The sequence below is a fragment of the Pelophylax lessonae genome (assembly GCF_965119305.1).
Source record: "Pelophylax lessonae genome assembly, chromosome: 8".
NCBI classification, from domain to species: Eukaryota; Metazoa; Chordata; class Amphibia; order Anura; family Ranidae; genus Pelophylax; species Pelophylax lessonae.
Genome location: NC_138775.1, coordinates 62,647,654 through 62,669,075, shown reverse-complemented (window position 1 = coordinate 62,669,075; position 21,422 = coordinate 62,647,654). Strand labels below are relative to the sequence as shown.

The following is a 21,422-nucleotide window of genomic DNA, read 5'->3' as shown; positions in this document are numbered from 1 at the left end:
TAGTAATGATAAAAAGTGTTTAGTATTTCTTATTTTTTATTTTTTCATTACTATTTAGTATGAGTAGTCCGCTCTGGAAAATGTTCCTTGCTCGATGACGCAGCGGTGTGTGCGTCCCACCTCAGCCCCTCCTCCTCTCAGTCAGCTTTTCGTAAGTCTTAGAATTTTATCGGACCTTGAAAATGCCTTGTGCGCATGCGCACCTGGGCTCGCATCAGCTGGGTTATGACGTTGCGTCACCGGAAGTGACGAGGGTCCGACAAAATTTTAGAACACCGGCATCCACTGCAACAAAAATGTCACTTTCGGTGAGATAATCCTAATAGAAATATGTCTAAAGGGATGCAGCAGCTTTTCTCATTAGAGCCCTGCAGCTGCCACAGCTGATAGATAATTATGAAACCACTCCCATTTGACTCACTCAGCACAGAAGTACAAACATTTATTTCTTCAGAATAACAAAAGGTAGGAATCTGCAACAAAGTTACAGTACAGAGATCACCCAGAGGGGAATGTTTTTTTCTCAACAAACACACTTTAAATAACATGGTAAAGCTTATATGAGGGTTCGGTGATTTGGTTTACATCTACATTAAGCTGCCTTACAAGGTAACTGCACTTTGAAACTTTTGTAAAGAAAAGGCTACATGTGTTTTTGAGGGGCCGCAGAACAGGAGCCATCATTTACTAACGTTGCCTGTTGTTGCGTGCAACGAATGTAACCAATTTCCATTCCCCCTACAGCCAATAATGTTTGCAGTAAAGGCTTTCATCCTAGTCAGCGGCTTCACCTATGCTGTAATCAGGGGCCATGCGTGCATTGTGCCACAGGCCTTGCTCGCTGGGGTGAAGAGGTTAATTGTAGCCTTGTAAATTACCAGCTTGGGCAGACAAACACATGCTTGAGCTGGGCTGAAATGAGCTTGTTCCTGGTGCAGATCTGCTTCCTGATTTTTCAACTGATGTGCTTCAAGGGGCAGCTGTTTCACATTATATGCCCCTTTAAATGCTGCAGGTTTAATTACGCCGTGTCCATATCACGCTAACATTAACAAACAAAAAAGAAAAACTCAAAGCAGTGGGATCCAAATGACGTTGTAAATGTAGGGAATAATGAGGGGGAACTCTTATTATACAAGGCATAAACCTGGGGCTACTAAATGGTGTGAGGTCAAAGGGCAGGTCGTATTGCCCTAAATTACGGAAAACCTGCTAATTGTAATTTGTGCTTGAGGTCAACAGTTGAAGGCGCTAGACAAAGCAGAAGTCAACCTTACAATAGGGGACACTTGTACTGGTGCTAACAGGCAAAGGGGTAATATAGATGCCGAAAAAAATCAGGCTACACATGTGATCAGGTATCCCATTGAGAATAATGGGCAAAGACAGAACTAACTCATAAATTCATTCAGGACTGATGGAACCTTCTGTACAAGAATGATTCCTGTATCTGTTCCTGCACCAAATATAGAGAATACTTTACTGCACAACAGAGAGGGCACTTGAATCCCCTGCTGCACCACACAGAGGGCACTTGAATCCCCTTCTGCACCACACAGAGGGCACTCAAATCCCCTTCTGCACCACACAGAGGGCACTCAAATCCCCTGCTGCACCACACAGAGGGCACTTGAATCCCCTGCTGCACCACACAGAGGGCACTTGAATCCCCTGCTGCACCACACAGAGGGCACTTGAATCCCCTGCTGCACCACACAGAGGGCACTTGAATCCCCTGCTGCACCACACAGAGGGTACTTGAATCCCCTGCTGCCCCACACAGAGGGCACTTGAATCCCCTGCTGCCCCACACAGAGGGCACTTGAATCCCCTGCTGCCCCACTCAGAGGGCACTTGAATCCCCTTCTGCACCACACAGAGTACACTTAAATCCCCTGCTGCACCACACAGAGGGCACTTAAATCCCCTGCTGCACCACACAGAGGGCACTTAAATCCTCTGCTGCACCACAAAGAGGGCACTTAAATCCCCTGCTGCACCACACAGAGGGCACCTGATTACACTGCTGCACCACACAGAGGGCACCTGATTACACTGCTGCACCACAGAGAAGGCACTTGAATCCCCTACTGCACCACAGACAGGGCAGTTGAATCCCCTGCTGCACCACACAGAGGGCACCTGATTACCCTGCTGCACCACACAGAGGGCACCTGATTACACTGCTGCACCACAGAGAAGGCAATTGAATCCCCTACTGCACCACAGACAGGGCACGTGATTCCCTTGCTGCACCATGGAGAAAGCATTATAATCCCCTGTAGGAAAAGAAATAGCCGCACATCCAGGATTCCAATAGGTTTCAAATACCTTTATTTCCAAAAAGTTGCAAGTGATGACACCAAAGAAACCAGCATGAAGTCTCGTAGACGCGTTTCACACATACATCTTGTGCTTAACCATTACTAATCATGTAATCATGGTAATGATTAAGCACAAGATGTATGTTTGAAACGCGTCTGTCTTTGGTGTCATCACTTGGAACTTTTTGGAAATAAAGGTATTTGAAACCTATTGGAATCCCTGGATGTGCGGCTATTTCTTTTTCTACAAGTGTTCCCACGAAGGCGGGCCGGGGCCAGCACTCAATTGGATATCCTATCTCCTGGCAACCACCACACACTATACACCTGGAGCAGTGTCTTTCCTTTCTTCATTATAACCCCCTGCTGCACCAAAGAAAAGGCACTAACAACTTGTTTTGCATCACAAACAGGGCACTCACTTATCCTTCTGTACAACAGAGAGGGCATGTACTACTTGCATTATCTGCTACACCCAGAACTGGCTCTTGCATACCCTGCTGCGCTGCAGAGAGGGCACTGCAATTCCCTACTGTACCACAGAGATTCATCTTGTATCCCCTGCTGCACCACAGAGAGGACATTAACAAAATCTTACTGAACCGCAAATGGGGCGCCAATATATCCTGCTATATGTCGGAGAGGGCGCGTGCCTTCCTGCTGCACCACAGAAAGGGCAGAAACAAATCCTGCTAAACCACAAATGGGGCACTGATAGATTCTGCTATATGTTGGAGAAGACGCATCTTCTGCTGCACCACAGATTAACAACTCTTCCTGTAACACAGATGGAGGGAATCTTACATATCTTGCTATACATTGGCAAGAGCGCTTGTATCTTCTGCTGCGCCACAAAGAGAACTTCTCTGTTGCAACACAGAAAGGGCACTCCCATCCCCTGCTATACCCTAGAGAGGACTCCTGCAGCACATTTTGTGCCACAAAGAGTACACTCATTGCACTGTACCAAAACGAGGGCACTTGCATTGCTTCACCCCAGAGACGGCTTCTTTCATCACCTGACACACCACACAGAGGACTTGTTCTGATCCAGAAAATTAGCATCACCGCCCCTACTTCACCGAACCTACATGAACCAATTCTACTAATGCTAAAATACATTCACTTGCCACTCTTCCCGTTCAAGACGTCCTCTCAACTATCATAAAATTAGGTACACTGTCCTGGTATCATTTCTAATTTCTTCTATGGTAATCTACAGCTTTGGAGCCACTAATGGCAATTCCAAACTTCTATGAAGCTTTTATTGCTTTACCAGTGAACACAAACAACCTTCTGTGGATACCGCATGGGCAAGTATAACAGCGAGGAGGGATCTGTAATTTATGACTTGGAAGCGTGAAAACCCTGGACGCGCACAACATAAATTCTCATTTTTGCTAGCCAAGACAATGTGGAATAACAATTAAACACAACTAAGTGAAATTACAGCTTTATCCAAGCACTTTGGATAATTTAAAATGTCAAAAACTCTGAGTCCTTGTCAATGAACAGCAACATTGATGGGTATACATCAGTTTACGAGTTTCCCACTATAGCTGGTCCAAACGGTCCAAAGCTGGCAAAATACGGAGCAAATTTTGACTGGTTTTCTAATGAAATTGGGGAAATTCAAGTCGTTGGTGGCCCTTCTCAGCACCTTCCCAACCGACATCAAAAACGTATCTATCAGAAAATGTGTATGCTGTGACGGCCTTCTTAAATGTACCTGCACAGTTTCTTATACAAAATCAATAAAATACTTGTATCAAAAAACTGTCAGCTGAACAATAGAATTCATTCATATGCAGCCACTGTTCTGGTTTTCTGAGAGCCATGGGGCTGAAAAGGCCAAACGTTACGAAGCATGGCCAGCTTTAGATGACACCAGTGCCCTACAGTTCTATTTTTTTAGTTACCTAATATAGATTCTAAGTTGGGAGAGTGTTTTTAAATGTTGCAATTCCCTACTAGAAAGTCTGCAATTTAATCAAGGTTTATCAACATAAGGAAAATAAAAGATAAAGACGAACAGTAGGCTCGGGTCCTCCAACGTGACCTGTTCCATATAGCATATAATGCCCCCCCCCCTCCAGACTTTTTTTTCCATCTGATTTAAATCGGCTGACACTTAAACAGACTTTGCAGGAGAGAGGATAGATGAGCTGACAGTAAAGTATTTAGGAAGGTAGGCCAAGTACACATGAGCTTCAGTATGTGAAAGAACAGTATGTACAGCAAGCTACGAGCAGTTTTGTTGAAGCCATACAGAACTCTTTGGTTCCAGATTGGGATTGATAAACATGGAACCTAATTGGACTTTGGAGTCACTTTAAGGGTTCCTGTAAATGATGGCACGTAAAATTTGGGCACATTTCTACTTTCAAGGAGATGAAGAGGAGATAGGGAAGGGCTATGCAGATGAAGAGGAGATAAGAAAGGGCTATGGAGATGAAGAGGAGAGAAGGTAGCTCTACGGTAATGAGGAGGAGGAGAGGAGGTAGCTCTACGGAAATGAGGAGGAGGAGAGAAGGTAGGGCTACAGAAATGAGGAGGAGGAGAGAAGGTAGGGCTACGGAAATGAGGAGGAGGAGAGAAGGTAGGGCTACGGAAATGAGGAGGAGGAGATAAGGTAGGGCTGTGGAAATGAGGAGGAGGAGATAAGGTAGGGCTGTGGAAATGAGGAGGAGGAGATAAGGTAGGGATGTGGAAATGAGGAGGAGGAGATAAGGTAGGGCTGTGGAAATGAGGAGGAGGAGATAAGGTAGGGCTGTGGAAATGAGGAGGAGGAGATAAGGTAGGGCTGTGGAAATGAGGAGGAGGAGATAAGGTAGGGCTGTGGAAATGAGGAGGAGGAGATAAGGTAGGGCTGTGGAAATGAGGAGGAGGAGATAAGGTAGGGCTGTGGAAATGAGGAGGAGGAGATAAGGAAGGGTTATGGAGATGAGGAGAAGACAAGGAGGGGTTTTGGAGATGAGGAGGAAATAAAGGATGGGCAATGGAGTTGAGCAGGAGATAAGGAAGGGTTTTGGAGATGAGGAGATAAGCAGGGGCTATGGAGAAAAGGAGCGGAAGATGAGAGGTCTGTGTTATTTGTAATAAATCAGAAATTAAGTAATGAAGTAGGCAGGGCTGACACCATATGTTTTGGACTTCACAGGAAGTTAAGCACATTATATTCCTGGCACATCAACAGTTATTTTTCTATTCTTGCAGCATGTTTAAAAGGTATGTACTAAATATGTTCTTTTATTATTTTGCTTTAATTATTTTCACTACCAAGACATGTCTGGTCAAAAAAATGCAGAACAAATGTGAGGCCACGACATATGTGAGCACTCTGTGACACGTTAGGAGTTCTACAGAATAGCGCCCAGTTGTTCTGTTAGCTTGGAACACAAATGTACGAGTTCTTGGCAGAGCTACAGCACAGTGGCCAGCTGAACAGTTGTCCTTGGTATAGCAGGAGCTTTGATCTTGTGCAAGGCTGATAAATGCAGGTTCTCAATGGTGCTGGTGTGTAAAGGATTCTTTACATTCGTCCTTCATAGTATCTGCCGACCTCCTGTACAAGAAATACTAGTGCTACTACTTGGATTGCTAATTACTTTCCATTAAACCATAGTCTTCAACTTGCTAAGTTGCTCTTGAGACCAGCTTATGGCAACTTCAAACACTTGTATGATCACACACCAAGTACTCTGAATAGCTATGACAAAAAGATATTATATCAGTAATTAAGGTCTATGCAAACTTTAACAATCTGCTTCTCTTATTTGCTCCCTTTTGGTTCGTTAAACAGACCATCGGAAGCATTTTATTATATTGGTTTATTAAGTCCAAAAAAAAAAAGAATACCTGTTGACCTCATCAAAAATTCTGAGTTGTTCTGTGTCCTCTGCACACTTTGTGTTATCTCAAAAAGCCCACCTTATTCATATCTCTTCCTCCTAGTTCTGCTCCCCCTTCTTTCTCCAAATTAACAGACTGAGTGGGGGCTGCACTATCTACTGTTAAAGCGGAGTTCCGGCCTCGGAAATGATTTTTTACTAAAAATACCCCCGGGACAGGCAGGGCTAGTGCATTCCACAATGGATTGGATAGCCTCTGAACTGTCCCAGGTCGCACTTACCTTTTAGAAGAAATACTTACCTTGAAAATTTCTTCTCCAGCGCTGCCATCTCAGGTGTGGGCAGCTGAAGCCAGTGCGTCCTCTTCTGTGTCCTCTTCGGTCCCACAATGCCCTGCACCGGCCCCGCCGTCACTTCCGGGGCAGGAGCGTCATCCCTGCACAGCTTCTGGGCATGCCCAGAAGCTGTTTAGCAGGGAATGAAGCGCCTGCACCGGAACTGACGAGCGGGGCCGGTGCAGGCGCATTGACTCCTGGGAGCGATGACGTTCAGCTCCCAGGAATCATTGCAAGCAGGAAGTGACGGCGCAGGCCGCGGCCGCAGGGGGAGGAAGAGGAAGAAAGGTGAGTATATTTTCTTCAATATCAAGGTAAGTAAACAAAAAAAAAAAAAAGTTGTGACTATCCATTTCTTTTACAGGTGACACTCAAGCAAGCGGATGGCCCAAAGTCGATTTTGAGGCCGGAAACTCTTTAACTTTTTCCAGTGAAAACCAGAAGTTCAGGGAATGGTTATGCACAGAGCATGCCTGATCCTCCTCCTACCCCGCCAGCAGTTCTGGCTCCTCCTTCTCTTCATGTGTCATCATAGGAAGCCACTTCCCATGGCAACATACATGCATGCTTGATCCTGAGCCACGCTGTGTGTGTCTATAGACACTCACAGTGCGGCTTGGCCCTGTCCCCTCGCCACGGCCAATGGTTCCTGGCAATAGAAGGTTTACTACCTTACTTGTACCTACAGGTAAGTCTAATATATATATACATATACACATGCCGTCCCTTCAGAGCTCTCTGCCACGGCCGTGACTCCCGCACGCATGCGCAGGAACAACATCATCGCGGCTCGACAATTTAAGAGAGTGCAGAATGGGAACCTGGATGGAAGACCTGGTGAAGATGGAAGCCCTGTCAGTGGTGACAGCGCGCTGCTCGAGGGCTTCGTTCTAAGATGAGTACTTTATAATGTACTAGTATGCAATGCAAAGTTTTACACACTTGCAAAAGTGTATCAGTTCTTCTGGGCCTTTTGTGTATGATGTCTTTTTATCACGTGCTTTGAGCAAGCTTTTTTCTGTAAGTTTTTTTAAAAAGATAATAAAGAAAAAAAATTCAGGCTTTACAACCACTTAAGGGCTCTTTCACACGGTCCGCCTCCGTAGGCAGATCCGTGCTGCTCAGCGGGGATCGATCCGCCGATCCCCGCTGAGCCGGAGGATGACAGCTCCGTCTCCGCCTGTCCGCTCTCATCCGATCCCTGAACGGATGGAAAAATAGGGTTTCCATCTGTCCAGATTTCACGGACAGGATCGGATACAGATGGCAGCGGGTGTCAGTGGAGATGTCTCCGCTGACATCTGCTGCCCCATAGAGCTGCATGGAGGATCCGATCAGACCCACCTAAAAAACTGACAGGCGGATCTGATCGGATCGCCCGTGTGAAAGAGGCCTTAAGCTAATGTGATAGGTTTCAGGTTTCAGTAGTTTATCAATAGACAACTGGGCCGGGCTGACACCATGTTTTGCAATTTAGGTTCACAAAAATAAAGCATCTGGTGTCATTTCACAATAGGAAAATAGGAGCAGAGTGCATTTTTGGTAGATCAACAGCTTTTTATCTGTACTTGCAGGGTATTTAAAAGGATTAAACACAGGGATATGTGTATGTATCACAGAGATGTTCTGTATATGTTTTTTTTTTTTTTTTTTAATTTGCCCTGACATACACTTTAATATTGGGGGTTTTACCTGTATTCCAGGCATTTTAAAGAGCCGTGACCACACAGGAATAATATTCAAAAATATCCACACAGGGTGGATTTCATTTAAATCACTAGTAAAAAATCTTGATATAAATCAACTCAATTCGAATCTTCATTTTTAAAGAGCAACTGTCATCTCTGTCCCGCAGCGGCTTCTCCATGGACCCACTGTTGACTCAACGACGGTTCAATTCACTTTAATGGGAGGGCTGGTGATGCGGCAGTGACACAACAAGGTGAGGGACGTGGCGGCGGCGGCAGGTGAGTGGATGTCCGAAAAAACCTGCAAAAAATACTAAAAAAAAGGATTTTCCAAAGGGAACAGGGGAGAAGGGATGCTTGAGATGCCTTGTATTTGAAGAAGGTATAAGGCTCCTTTCACACACTATGTCCATCAAACGGACTCCGCTTTTCTCAGCGGGGGATCGAGCCGCCGATCCCCCGCTGAGCAGAAGGATGACAGCTGTGTCTCCGCGCTGTGTGCGGAGACACAGCTGTCAGTTCCCCATGCATCTCTATGGGGGAAATCGGATGGGAACGGACCGTCAGTCCGTTCTCATCCGATCCTGTCCGATCCGATCCGCTGGACAGATGGAAAATAGGGTTTCCATCCATCCAGATTTGACGGATCGGATGTCAGCGGACATGTCTCCGCTGCCATCCGATGCCCCATAGGAATGCATGGGGGGACCGTTCAGATTCGCAAAAAAAAACGGTCCGCCTGTGTGAAAGGGGCCTTAAGCAAAAGATGTATATAAAAAAAAAAAAAAAACTTGAGTGGATGTCCACTGACAGGCACTGCCATGATGGATCAGAAATGACAGGTTCTCTTTAAATGTAAGGACTCTTGCTGGTAGTTAGTGTGAAATTGTGTGAATGCATCAGTGCAGTGCATGTTATCTCAGCTTGCAGAGACTGGATTTATTAAATGAGTTTAGCAAAAATGAAAATATTGCAGAATATACAGCCTCATGCTACATAACTAAGCACCATTTCATGCTGAGTAAACTTATTAATGTATCATGAAAAGAAAACTATAGATTTTTACTCCAAAAGCATTTTGATAAAATATATTTTATAAGAAAAAAGAAAAAAAAAATATTTAAATAAAAAAATACAATTTAAAAAAAAGATTTTTTTTGATAAAAAAAAAAAAAAAAAAGATTTTTATCCACACATGCATGGCAGTTAAATCCATTAGTATACTGTTAAAACCCCCCTTTTTTTCTTCTGGGGTTATGCCAAGTGGTCATTTCAGATACAAACAATGTACATTTAAGTTCTTCAAACAAATGCATTTGCGTGAAATAAACCTTGATTTTGGATCTGTTTACGCTATTTAAATATCCATCCTGGGGCCTTTTTTCCCTCATTTTTGCCTTATCTGCAAAATCCTACCCAGTAAGTCTCTTTCCAGATGTTAAAGTTCCCTGTACAGTTTAAAGTTTAGAGGAAAAAAAAAACGCTAGCAGATTTCTCCACGCCATCAAAAAGCAGGCTCCGACTTAAGCGCAGGGTTTGATCAATCCGCATACACGCAGCTGCCAGTAAGGATAGACGCTGGGCTTAATTCTGCAATATCCAGCCAGCACAGCAGTGCCCAGCTGATATACACACAGTACAAATGTAATTAGCCACACCAGGTCCTGCTTTCTATTCCTTTCTTTGATCAGGGCGATAGTTTTATTATTACGGCAACGGAAAATACTTTTCTCTGGAAATACAATGCGTACGCTGACCTCAGATGCCTTTTTGTCGAATCCGATTTTTTTTTTTTTTTCCATAAAGTAAATAAAATGGAAATGAGCGTTCGGAGCGACGCTCAGGAATTCGTAAATAATAATGAGTGCGCTGTTATGCGTCTGCTCGCCGTGTCGGGGATGTGATGCATTTCAATCAAGCTGCGTCCCTGCAGTGTGCTGAATGACAGGGGGAAGTGGCCTGCGGTTTAAGGGGAGGAAATGAAAAGGAATTTTAATAGAACAAACAGTGGCTGCGCTTCCTATAGGCAAGACTTCAAAGGCAGCCCAACCCCAGAGCAAACAATATGTTACAGAGGCCATCAGTCATCTAATAGCATGGGAAACCGATTCAAGGTTTACACGGCAGGGTTTGATAGTGCAAAGCTGGACAGTCAGCATGACAAAACAGGTCAAGCAAGTCTGTACGGAGAGAGCAGCCCCAGATGCCGAGCTGATAGGCCGGTGGAGAGAGTGTTTTTGGAAATTAGATCTTTTTGTGCAGCCAAGGAGCCCTGAAAAGGGCTGTATTATCGGGGTAATTAGAATGACACACTTCAAAAGGCCCCAGACTCGCACAGATATCGCACAAAAGAATTTCAAAGTGTGCGCCGGGTAGAGAAGGAACATAAGACGCATTATTAACTTCAAAGAACTTACTCCAGAGGCATGTCCGGACATGGCACAACTGTCAAAATGTGCCAAACTCACCAGCTGCACGCCTAGCTGTGGCATACCTGAGAATATGACAAAATCTGTAGATCAAAGTGTATTTGTCACCCAAACACAGCAGGGATGGGATTTTACAATAGCCACTATGTCATCAATAATAAAAAGGAAATGGGTGACATCACTCCTGTTTGCAATGCTAATACAGCAGAAAATTAAGTCCCATCTGGGGTACCCCTGGGCTTTGCCTAGGTCTGATTTTGGCCCCTTTCAGACGTGTTTTCTGATCAGGTCTGCCTGTCAGTTTTTCAGGCGGACCTGGTCGGATGCTAAATGCAGCCCTATGGAGCAGCGGATGTCAGCGGTGACATCTCCGCTGACACCCGCTACTATCCGATCCGATGTGGTCCGTGAAATCAAGACGGATGGAAACCCTATTTTCCATCCATCTGGAGGATCAGATCGAATGAAAACGGACAGGTAGTTCCTTTTTATCAGATTTCCCAGAGGAGAGCGGGGATCTGACAGGTCTGTCTATACAAAGTAAGCGGAGACGGATCTGTCATCCGCCTGCTCAGCGGATCAATCGCTGAGCAAAACGGAGTCCGCTGGGCGGGAAAGCCCGTGTGAAAGGGGCCCTAAGGCGCCTTTTATACTTGGGCGACCGGAAAGTTGTGCAATTTTTTGCCACGACTTTGACTGGACTTGAAGCAATACCTGTGTAATCTTGAGATCTATGGACTTCAAGTCGCAAAAAAGTCGGACCAAAGTAGTGAAGGGGCTACTTTAAAGTTGCTGCGACTTGAAGACGCACAGATATGAACGGTACTCTTTGGAAGTCATGGGGTACGACTTGTCATGCAACTTTGCGGTCCCAAGTCGTAGGACAAGTCGCACAAGAGTAAAACGGACCTTAGGAAAACTGAAATTTTAGCCTGTTGCAGGTGACAGCATATCTTTCATAATAACCAGTTACTAGGGGCAACAGCTCAGCCTTTCCATCATAAATCAGTCCATGTGCAGTACAGTAAAATCAATACTTCCCTAATATCCAGGTTTCCATATAATGCCTATGTTATAAATGATCTTGTGTGCCGAATTGAATGTAAAAAAAAAAAAAAAAAAAAAAGGTCTATTTTCACACTCATCAAACTGGGTTTTCCAAGGCCAGCCATAAAGGACCATAAACCATAAACCATGGATTGCAGGAAAGAAAATCGCTCAATTTCCCATCAACACAGTCAGTGTTGATGGGGGAATCCCTCCCGCAGAGCCATTGTGTTCTCCTGGCGGGAGAACACAGTGATTTTTTTTGTGGTGTGAATGGGCCCTAAAGCCGGCCATAGACAGAGCGATTTTTGAAAATCACTTGATTCCCCCATCAACACAGTCAGTGTTGATGAGGGAATCCCTTCCACAGAGCTATTGGTTTCTCCAGTTAGGAGAACAAAGTGATTATTGTTAGCGGCTATAACAGCCGCCAGCGATAATCACATGTAAAAACCAACAGGCTGCTTGTACCCAAGTGGATCGATCAATCAACTTGGGTACATTCAGCCTGGCCATATTGTTTCCAATCTCGGCTGCTTCCTGCTGAACTGGCCAATATTCGGACCGTCTACGGCCGGCTTAAGGTCCCAAGTACAATGAGTGTTGAACCCCGCGCCAGTGTTTAGGAGCGGGCGTAAGGTACAGACGCACCATCCAGCCCCACTACTGGCAACCTGAAAAAGTCTAGGACAGTCTGATAGTTGCTGCGGCTGAGTGGCGCTGGACAGTGTCGGACTAACCTCTAGGGCAGTGTGCACCCAGGGGTGAATTGCGGGAAAAGAAGAACTCTGCTTTCCTGGCATTTGTCCTTTGGTACAAACTACCCTATTAGCAGCAATAATTGCGCCGTCCAGTCCTACCTGCTGTCAGACGCTCATAGACTTTTGGGCCCCTTTCATTTCCTCAGTTCTGTTAAGTTTTTTTGTCATCAGATTTTCATCCGTTGTCATTCGTTTTTCGTCCGACTGATGAAAACTAGGGATTTCATCCTTTCGAAAAAACAGATGTTGACGGAAGCAGATGAAAACGGATGTAAATGAATGATTATCCATTTGCATCTGTTTTTCTATAGGAATGCATTCTTGTCCATTTTTCATACGTCAACAGATGGATGAAAAACGGACGAATGGTCCGTATGTGTGAAAGGGGCCTTACAGAATACCAGCAGTGGGGCTGGATGGTGGGTCTATGCCTTCCACCAGCACCGGTAATAAATGCGCATGGGGCCCTATGCTTTCACAAGTAGCCTTTTTTTATTTGATCGTAGCCCCCAACGCACGAAAAAATACATACCTGTGCTTCTTTTGGGCAGTAAAGCACAACTCGCAGTGCATGCTGAAGGGCAGATGCATTGCTTTTTACTGAATATATGCAAAATGACTCATTTACACTTGCTTTGGTCTCTGAAAAGCAGTGTGTGAAGAAACGCTTTTCAGAGAACGGTACAAGAGCAGCTGACAGATATACAGGAGATGATACTGCCTATCCCCTGAATGCCTGCTTTTTGTTTTATCTTGACAGCCCAAATGGGTTTTTGAATGGGAATGCCGGAACTGAAACCGTGAGCCTAGCATTTGCAGCGTGTTCCCATTCACTTGAAGCAAAATTGATATTTCCATTTTTGGTAATTGCCAGATCAACTGACAGTTTCTTATAGCTCCTGTGCACTCTATAGCTAAGATCTCTGCAATATAGCCGTCATGAAGGATCTGCACTCTTTAAGAATGTTTCATTTATTTTATACTATAGAAATTGCAGGAGCATAAACATTGACCTGGCAAAAGCAAAGTCAAATGAATAGTAATGGTGGGAGCAAGATTCCAAGTTTAGAGTGCCACCAAATACCGCAGGCACTGGTAAGGCTAAAGCCTCGTACACACGCACCGATTGTTGGCCGTAAATTTTCGGCCAACGTCCGATCGGCCGATTGTCGGCTTGTTAGTATGATGCTTCCGACAACCGACTGCGACTTTTCGGCTGAACAAAATCTGGTGTGCATGCTATAAAATTTTTGTTGGCCGTCAACAGAACAGCCGATTGTTCGTCAGTCAGTACAGATTTCGGCCGACAAAAATGTGATGATCAAGACTGGGCATGCTCAGTGAAGAAAAAACACACGAAAAGTAGACCAGAACATGACATCACTTCTGCAGTTGGTTGTTGTTGGCCGGCAAAATTCGTGTGCAGTCTAGAGCACATTTCAACCAACACAACAACACTGGACAAAAGACGGCCGACAATCGGTCGGCCAACAATCGGTGCGTGTGTACGGGGCTTAAGTTCACACCTAGGTGGGTGGTTTTCACTGCTGGTCCACACCTGTACCCGTAGCCGCAACCACCTGCACAGTGGAACACAGGAGATGAATACGGGTGCCATTAGTCCTAATGGCACACTGCCCGCACTGGAAATCGCTGTACCTGCAGTTCCCTTGCGGGCTGCGATTTCTAAAATACTGCAAGGACCTTTTCGCTATGTCTCAGGGGGCACAGCAGCCCATTCAAATGAATAGTAACAGAGTACAACAATAGGAACACCCAATGGTGGGTAAGAACATCCAAAACTCCCAGGTAGACAGAACCATAGTGGGGGATTACTACAGTGAGATTTCACTACTAGAGTAGGTGTTTGGGTGGATTGACCCTTGATTATTGTACCTTTTGATGCACTGCACTCCTATAATTCTCCACAAATTAGTAAATGACACAGTACAGGTCGCCTAGGAAGTATTCGATCTAATAGAACATGCAAGTGAGACAATCCACTTCTGCTTGTCCCATTCAGAATCCTCTACACACGAGTGATCTGCCCTCTCCATTCATCCTGAACACAATGACGGTGACCCTATTATGTCCCTATCAGGAATTTACTAATAAAGCACTGGTTGAGGCTGATGAAAAGGCTTCTTCAAGTGACTTCTTCACACTGTTCGGCTACAAGATATGTGTCCCTCCTCCTTCTGACACCCCGAGGCACAATGAAAGCATACAGGAAACATCCTGGGAAAAGGCCTTTTAAGACCCCCCCTCCTCCCCAGGTGTAAGGTGAGGAGAGATGAATGGACACATCAACACTTAGCATCTCAGCCATATATACAGTGGAACTTCCTGCAACAACTATACGACACCGACACCCACATGGTTAGCAGGAGCTGAGGACGCCAGTGTTTGATCTTTCCAACAGTCCCATGGCAGCAACCACTAACACATTTCCCAAAACTGGAGTCCAAACATAAAATACATGTATGGGACAAAATGATAGAAATTAGAGCAAATTTCACTAGAGTTGGCATGCCAAACAACGCAGCTTCGCATTTAGGAAGGTTCTCATTCTTCAGGTCATGGTATATATCAGGGGTGCTCAACCTTTTGATAAGCGAGGGCTACTTAAGTGATTTGGTAACCAGTCAAATGGTGATTTTTTTATTTTGAATAACGTAATGAACATTTTCCTCCTGCAGCTGCTGAATGGCAGCGGAAGGGAGAGGAGAAGAAGCCGGTGTTCTGTCGAATAGTGCATCCCATTGGATAATGCCTCCGACGAGATCTGCACAAGCGCAGTACATAATGTCACTCCAGCTGATCTATTGATCTGCTGGCATTATGGCAACACCGCAAATATCATTGGAGGCCTTATCCAATGATCTGCAAAGCATGAAGGGAGAATCTAATTGTCACATACTGCCTCACTCTCTCTGCGCCTGCGCGAGACTTGAGCGATGTCAAAGGAGGAATATTATTATTGTTGGGCGGATTCCGTCGCTCGACTCTAGCGCATGTGCAGAGAGAGCGAGGCAGAATCTGACAATTGGATTTTACCTCCACGCTTTGCAGATCGTCAGATAATGTCTCCAATGATCTGCGCATGCGCAGTGTTAACGTCACGCCAGCTGATCAATAGCTCAGCTGGAGTGATGTTACGTACTGCACATGCACAGATCGTCTGAGGCACTATTCGACAGAACACATTGGTGGTCAGTGGGAAGAATGCCCCTTACATTGGTGGTCAGTGGGGAGAATGCCACCATACATTAGTGGCCAGTGGGAAGATTGCCCCCTACATTGGCAGTCTTTGGGAGAACTGCCCCCTACATTGCTGGTCGTTGAGAAGAATGAAACCTTTACAATGGCTGTCAGTGGGGGGGGGGGGGGGTGTCACTCCCTCTTACACTGGTGGTCAGTGGAGGGAACACCCCCCTTACACTGGTGGTCAGTGGAGGGAATATCCCCTTACACTGGTTGTCAGTGGGGAGAATACCCCCCTTACATTGGTGGCCAGTGAAAGGAATGCCCCCCCACGGTCAGTGGGAGGAATGCCCTCTAATATTGGTGGTCAGTGGGAGGAATGCCCTCTAATATTGGTGGTCAGTGGGAGGAATGCCCTCTAATATTGGTGGTCAGTGGGAGGAATGCCCTCTAATATTGGTGGTTAGTGGGAGGAATACTCCTTAAGCCCCGTACACACGTACCGATGGTCGGCATACAAATGTTCCTCTTTTCTCCCCGGGATGTCGGTGTCTGCTGAAAAGTGCAAAGACAGCACAAGGACAGCACAAGAATTTTGTCCGCCGACTGCAGAAGTGATGTCATGTAATGGTTAACTTTCCCTGTGTTTTCTATTTTCTGAGCATGCCCAGTCTTGCAAATCTGCGGTCTGTCGGCCGAATTGTGTACTGACAGGCGAACAATCGTCCGTTCTGGTGTCGGCATACAAAAATTTTCATGTTTGCAAGAAAGACTTTTGTCCGCGGATTGTGCGCAGACATCTGTCGGAGGCACCATACTAACACGCGTACAATCGGCAGATCCTTCGTCCACCGACGTTTGTATGCCGACGATCGGTACGTGTGTACGGGCCTTTACATTTTGGTCGCTGTACTAGACCCTGTTATATAAGGAACAGCATTTGCTCTGCAAAGAGTTTAGAAAGCCTTATGAATGCAAAGCAAGAGTCTGTTCTTTACGCCTGTGTGAACAAAGCCTAAATATGTTTATATGCAAATGAAGAATGGCTGGAAGGATATACACAAACAGGCATCCACCAACAAGCTACAACCATCACAAAGTGATAGGACTGCTTCAAAACAATGAAATAGAGGAGACAAGCAATGATACATATCCATCCATCCATCCATTTCACCATTTTAAGACTTATCGCACAAGGCCCAGAGAACAATGATGATATACAATGCACAGTGCTGTCACACCTATACTCTTTATCTCACATTTAAAATGCATGTTACACACATGATGGGATACGTATTCCCAGTTATAAACATTCTCATCTTCACGGTCTAATGTGGTTTGGAAAAAATGGAATAACAGTGCTTAAAGTGCATCTTGCGTTAAAGCGCACGATACAAAAAATGAATGTCAAAAAGCGCTTAACCCAAAAAACAACCCCATTGTGCGTTTAGGTGCACTGCGTTAAAAATTAAAACAATCCTGCTTGTGGCATTCATCAAAACGCACGTTATATGGAGTTCAATAGTAACCCATGTAAAGTTTATGCAAGTCGCACCACACAGGTGTAAAAAATGATAGCAAAATGTTCAACTAAAATAAGCAGGAATGTCATTTCTATTAAAATGCAGGAAAGTAAAAATGCATAAAACATGTTTTAAATAGCATCGCCATCACATCGCAATGCAAAGACTTTCAGCTGGTTTCAGATTGGATGTGAATTCATCCTGAGAACTAAGAAGAGTTCACTGATCTAACTAAATCATCTGAAGTACTAGGAGCTCCTAAATTTACTATAGGACACCATATTATATTATATACTATTCTATATTGTACTTTACTAGATGACACTATACCATACTATATGTTACTATACTATTCTATATAATACCATACTATAGGTTACTATACTATTCTATATAATACCATACTATAGGTTACTATACTATTCTATTCTATATGATACCATACTGTGTTACTATACTATTCTATATCATACACTATACAATGCTATTCTATATAATACTATACTAGATTACACTATACTTATGCAATATTTATACTTTACTGTTCTATATGATACTATGTTATACTATATAAATACTATACATACAGTATACTATATGATCATATGTTATACTTCTACTATACTATTCTATATGATACCATACTATATGAAACTATGTTACACTATACAATATAATACTATATTATTCTATATGATTGATACCATACTATATAATACTATGTTATTGTATATGATACCATACTATATAATACTATGTTATACTATACTTCTACTATTCTGTATAATACAATACAATACAATACTATACTATATGTATACAGTAGATGTAGGTTATAGTAGACTTGTATACTACAGAAGATTAGAGCAGTGAGGATCACACAGTATACAGACAGACAGAGAGATGTCCCATCATGTACAGACATATCACAGATCACACACGGATGATAGAACAGAAATCAGAAGACATGTCCTGTATAATGATGTCACTCCTGGAGGTGATGACATCACAGAGTCCTATGGATGGGTGTACAGAGTAATAGGGGAGCGATGTAACAATAGTACATAGAGTCATACAGAAGTCACAATCTAGATCGGAGTATGATGACACACAAGGGCACACGGGGATCGCACACAGCACCGGGTAAACTCCGGACACAACTTTCTGTAAACTTCCCATACAAGTCCATAAAGTTTCTGGCGCCCGGGAAAACACTCACCTTGGGTGTACATGGATCCGGGGCTCCTCTCCGGGCTCCGCTGGTAGCTCCACATCCCGGGCCGGATAATAATACGACATTGAGGGCCAGGAGAGGGATGAGAGATCGCACACTCGGTGCCATGGTCCGCAACCCACGGGAATCTCTCCTGTCCGTCCACTGCGCATGTACTGCACTCAGCTCCGAGCTCCGCCCCCTGCTGGACCAGACCGGGAGATCAGTGTGCAGAACTGAGAGATCCACTGACAGCTGGAGAGAGAGAGAGAGAGAGAGGCCAACCCAGGACTGAGAGAGACACCACCTCCTTCCTCCTCTACCACCTGTACTGGGAGAAACTCCACCCCCTCCTCCTCCTCCTCTACCACCTGTACTGGGAGCAACTCCACCCCTCCTCCTCTACCACCTGTACTGGGAGAAACTCCACCCCCTCCTCCTCCTCCTCTACCACCTGTACTGGGAGCAACTCCACCCCCTCCTCCTCTACCACCTGTACTGGATGCAGTCCCACCCCCCATCCTCTACCCCTTGTGCTTGGTGAAATCCAGCCCCCCCCCCCCCCACCCGTATCACCTGTACTGGGTGCAACCCACCATCCTGTACCACCTGTACTTGGTGCAACCCCACCCCCCATCCTCTACCACCTGTTCTGGGTGCAGTCCCACCCTCCATCCTCTACCCCTTGTGCTGGGTGCAATCCAGCCCCCCCCCGTACCACCTGTACTGGATGCAGTCCCACCCCCATCTTCTACTACTCGTACTAGGTACTGGGTGCAGTCTAACCCCCCCCCCCCCTACCACCTGTACTGGGTGCAGTCCCACCCCCCCATCCTCTACCCCTTGTGCTGGGTGCAATCCAGCCCCCCTGTACCACCTGTACTGGGTGCAGTCCCACCCCCCATCCTCTACCCCTTGTGCTTGGTGAAATCCAGCCCCCCCCCCCGTACCACCTGTACTGGGTGCAGTCCCACCCCCCATCCTCTACCCCTTGTGCTTGGTGAAATCCAGCCCCCCCCCCACCCGTATCACCTGTACTGGGTGCAACCCACCATCCTGTACCACCTGTACTTGGTGCAACCCCACCCCCCCCCCATCCTCTACCACCTGTTCTGGGTGCAGTCCCACCCTCCATCCTCTACCCCTTGTGCTGGGTGCAATCCAGCCCCCCCCCCCCCGTACCACCTGTACTGGATGCAGTCCCACCCCCATCTTCTACTACTCGTACTAGGTACTGGGTGCAGTCTAACCCCCCCCCCCCCGTACCACCTGTACTGGGTGCAGTCCCACCCTCTATCCTCTACCCCTTGTGCTGGGTGCAATCCAGCCCCCCCCCCTTACCACCTGTACTGGGTGCAGTCCTACCCCCCATCCTCTACACCTTGTGCTGGGTGCAATCCAGCCCCCCTGTATCACCTGTACTGGGTGCAGTCCCACCCCCCATCTTCTACCCCTTGTGCTGGGTGACATCCAGCCCCCCCCCCCCGTATCACCTGTACTGGGTGCAGTCCCACCCCCCATCCTCTACCCCTTGTGCTTGGTGAAATCCAGCCCCCCCCCCCCACCCGTATCACCTGTACTGGGTGCAACCCACCATCCTGTACCACCTGTACTTGGTGCAACCCCACCCCCCATCCTCTACCACCTGTTCTGGGTGCAGTCCCACCCTCCATCCTCTACCCCTTGTGCTGGGTGCAATCCAGCCCCCCCCCCCCGTACCACCTGTACTGGATGCAGTCCCACCCCCATCTTCTACTACTCGTACTAGGTACTGGGTGCAGTCTAACCCCCCCCCCCCCGTACCACCTGTACTGGGTGCAGTCCCACCCTCTATCCTCTACCCCTTGTGCTGGGTGCAATCCAGCCCCCCCCCCTTACCACCTGTACTGGGTGCAGTCCTACCCCCCATCCTCTACACCTTGTGCTGGGTGCAATCCAGCCCCCCTGTATCACCTGTACTGGGTGCAGTCCCACCCCCCATCTTCTACCCCTTGTGCTGGGTGACATCCAGCCCCCCCCCCCCGTATCACCTGTACTGGGTGCAACCCACCATCCTGTACCACCTGTACTGGATGCAACCCCACCCCCCATCCTCTACCACCTGTACTGGGTGCAGTCCCACCCTCCATCCTCTATCCATTGTGCTTGGTGCAATCCAGCCCCCCCCCCCCCATACCACCTGTACTGGGTGCAACCCACCATCCTGTACCACATGAACTGGGTGCAACCCCACCCCCCATCCTCGGTGCAACCCCACCCCCCATCCTCTACCACCACCTGTACTGGGTGCAACCCACCATCCTGTACCACCTGTACTGGGTGCAACCCCACCCCCCATCCTCTACCACCACCTTTACTGGGTGCAGTACACCCCCCTCTCCTGTACCCCCTTTACTGGGTGCAACCCCACCTCACTACTTGTACTGGGTGCAATCTACTAGGTGCAACCCCCACCCCCCGTCCTGTACCACCTGTACTGGTCGCAACCCCACCCTCCATCCTCTACTACTTCTACTGAGTGCAATCCACCAACCCCCTCCCCTCCTTCCTGTACCAGCTGTACTGGGTGCAACCCCACCCCCATCACATACCACCTGTACTGGGTGCAACCCCACCCCCCATCCTCTACCACCTGTACTGGGTGCAGTCCCACCCTCCATCCTCTACCCCTTGTGCTGGGTGCAATCCAGCCCCCCCCCCCCCCGTACCACCTGTACTGGGTGCAGTCCCACCCCCATCTTCTACTACTCGTACTGGGTACTGGGTGCAACCCCACCCCCCATCCTCTACCACCACCTTTACTGGGTGCAGTACACCCCCCTCTCCTGTACCCCCTTTACTGGGTGCAACCCCACCTCACTACTTGTACTGGGTGCAATCTACTAGGTGCACTGAATCCAATGTGTTTCACCAAACTAGTAAAAGTTCAATGAAATTTTCTGATTTTTGCCACAATTTTGTCCACTCCTCATACACAGAAATGGTCACATGCCTTGTGACCAGGACTGAATGAAATGAGTACATTGTTATATAATGTATCATAAGAG

The 21,422-nt window shown here is 46.5% G+C and overlaps 1 protein-coding gene across 1 annotated transcript in view; it reads right to left on the bottom strand.

The window, feature by feature from the left end:
* IL17RD (interleukin 17 receptor D) overlaps nt 1–18,548 on the bottom strand; it is a 157,299-nt gene extending 138,751 nt beyond the window's left edge. Inside the window, exon 1 of the mRNA XM_082265186.1 lies at nt 18,382–18,548. Within this exon, the coding sequence (XP_082121312.1) occupies nt 18,382–18,504 (123 nt within the window). The 5' untranslated portion in view covers nt 18,505–18,548. The remainder of the gene's footprint in view (nt 1–18,381) is intronic.
* Nucleotides 18,549–21,422: the final 2,874 nt, after the last annotated feature.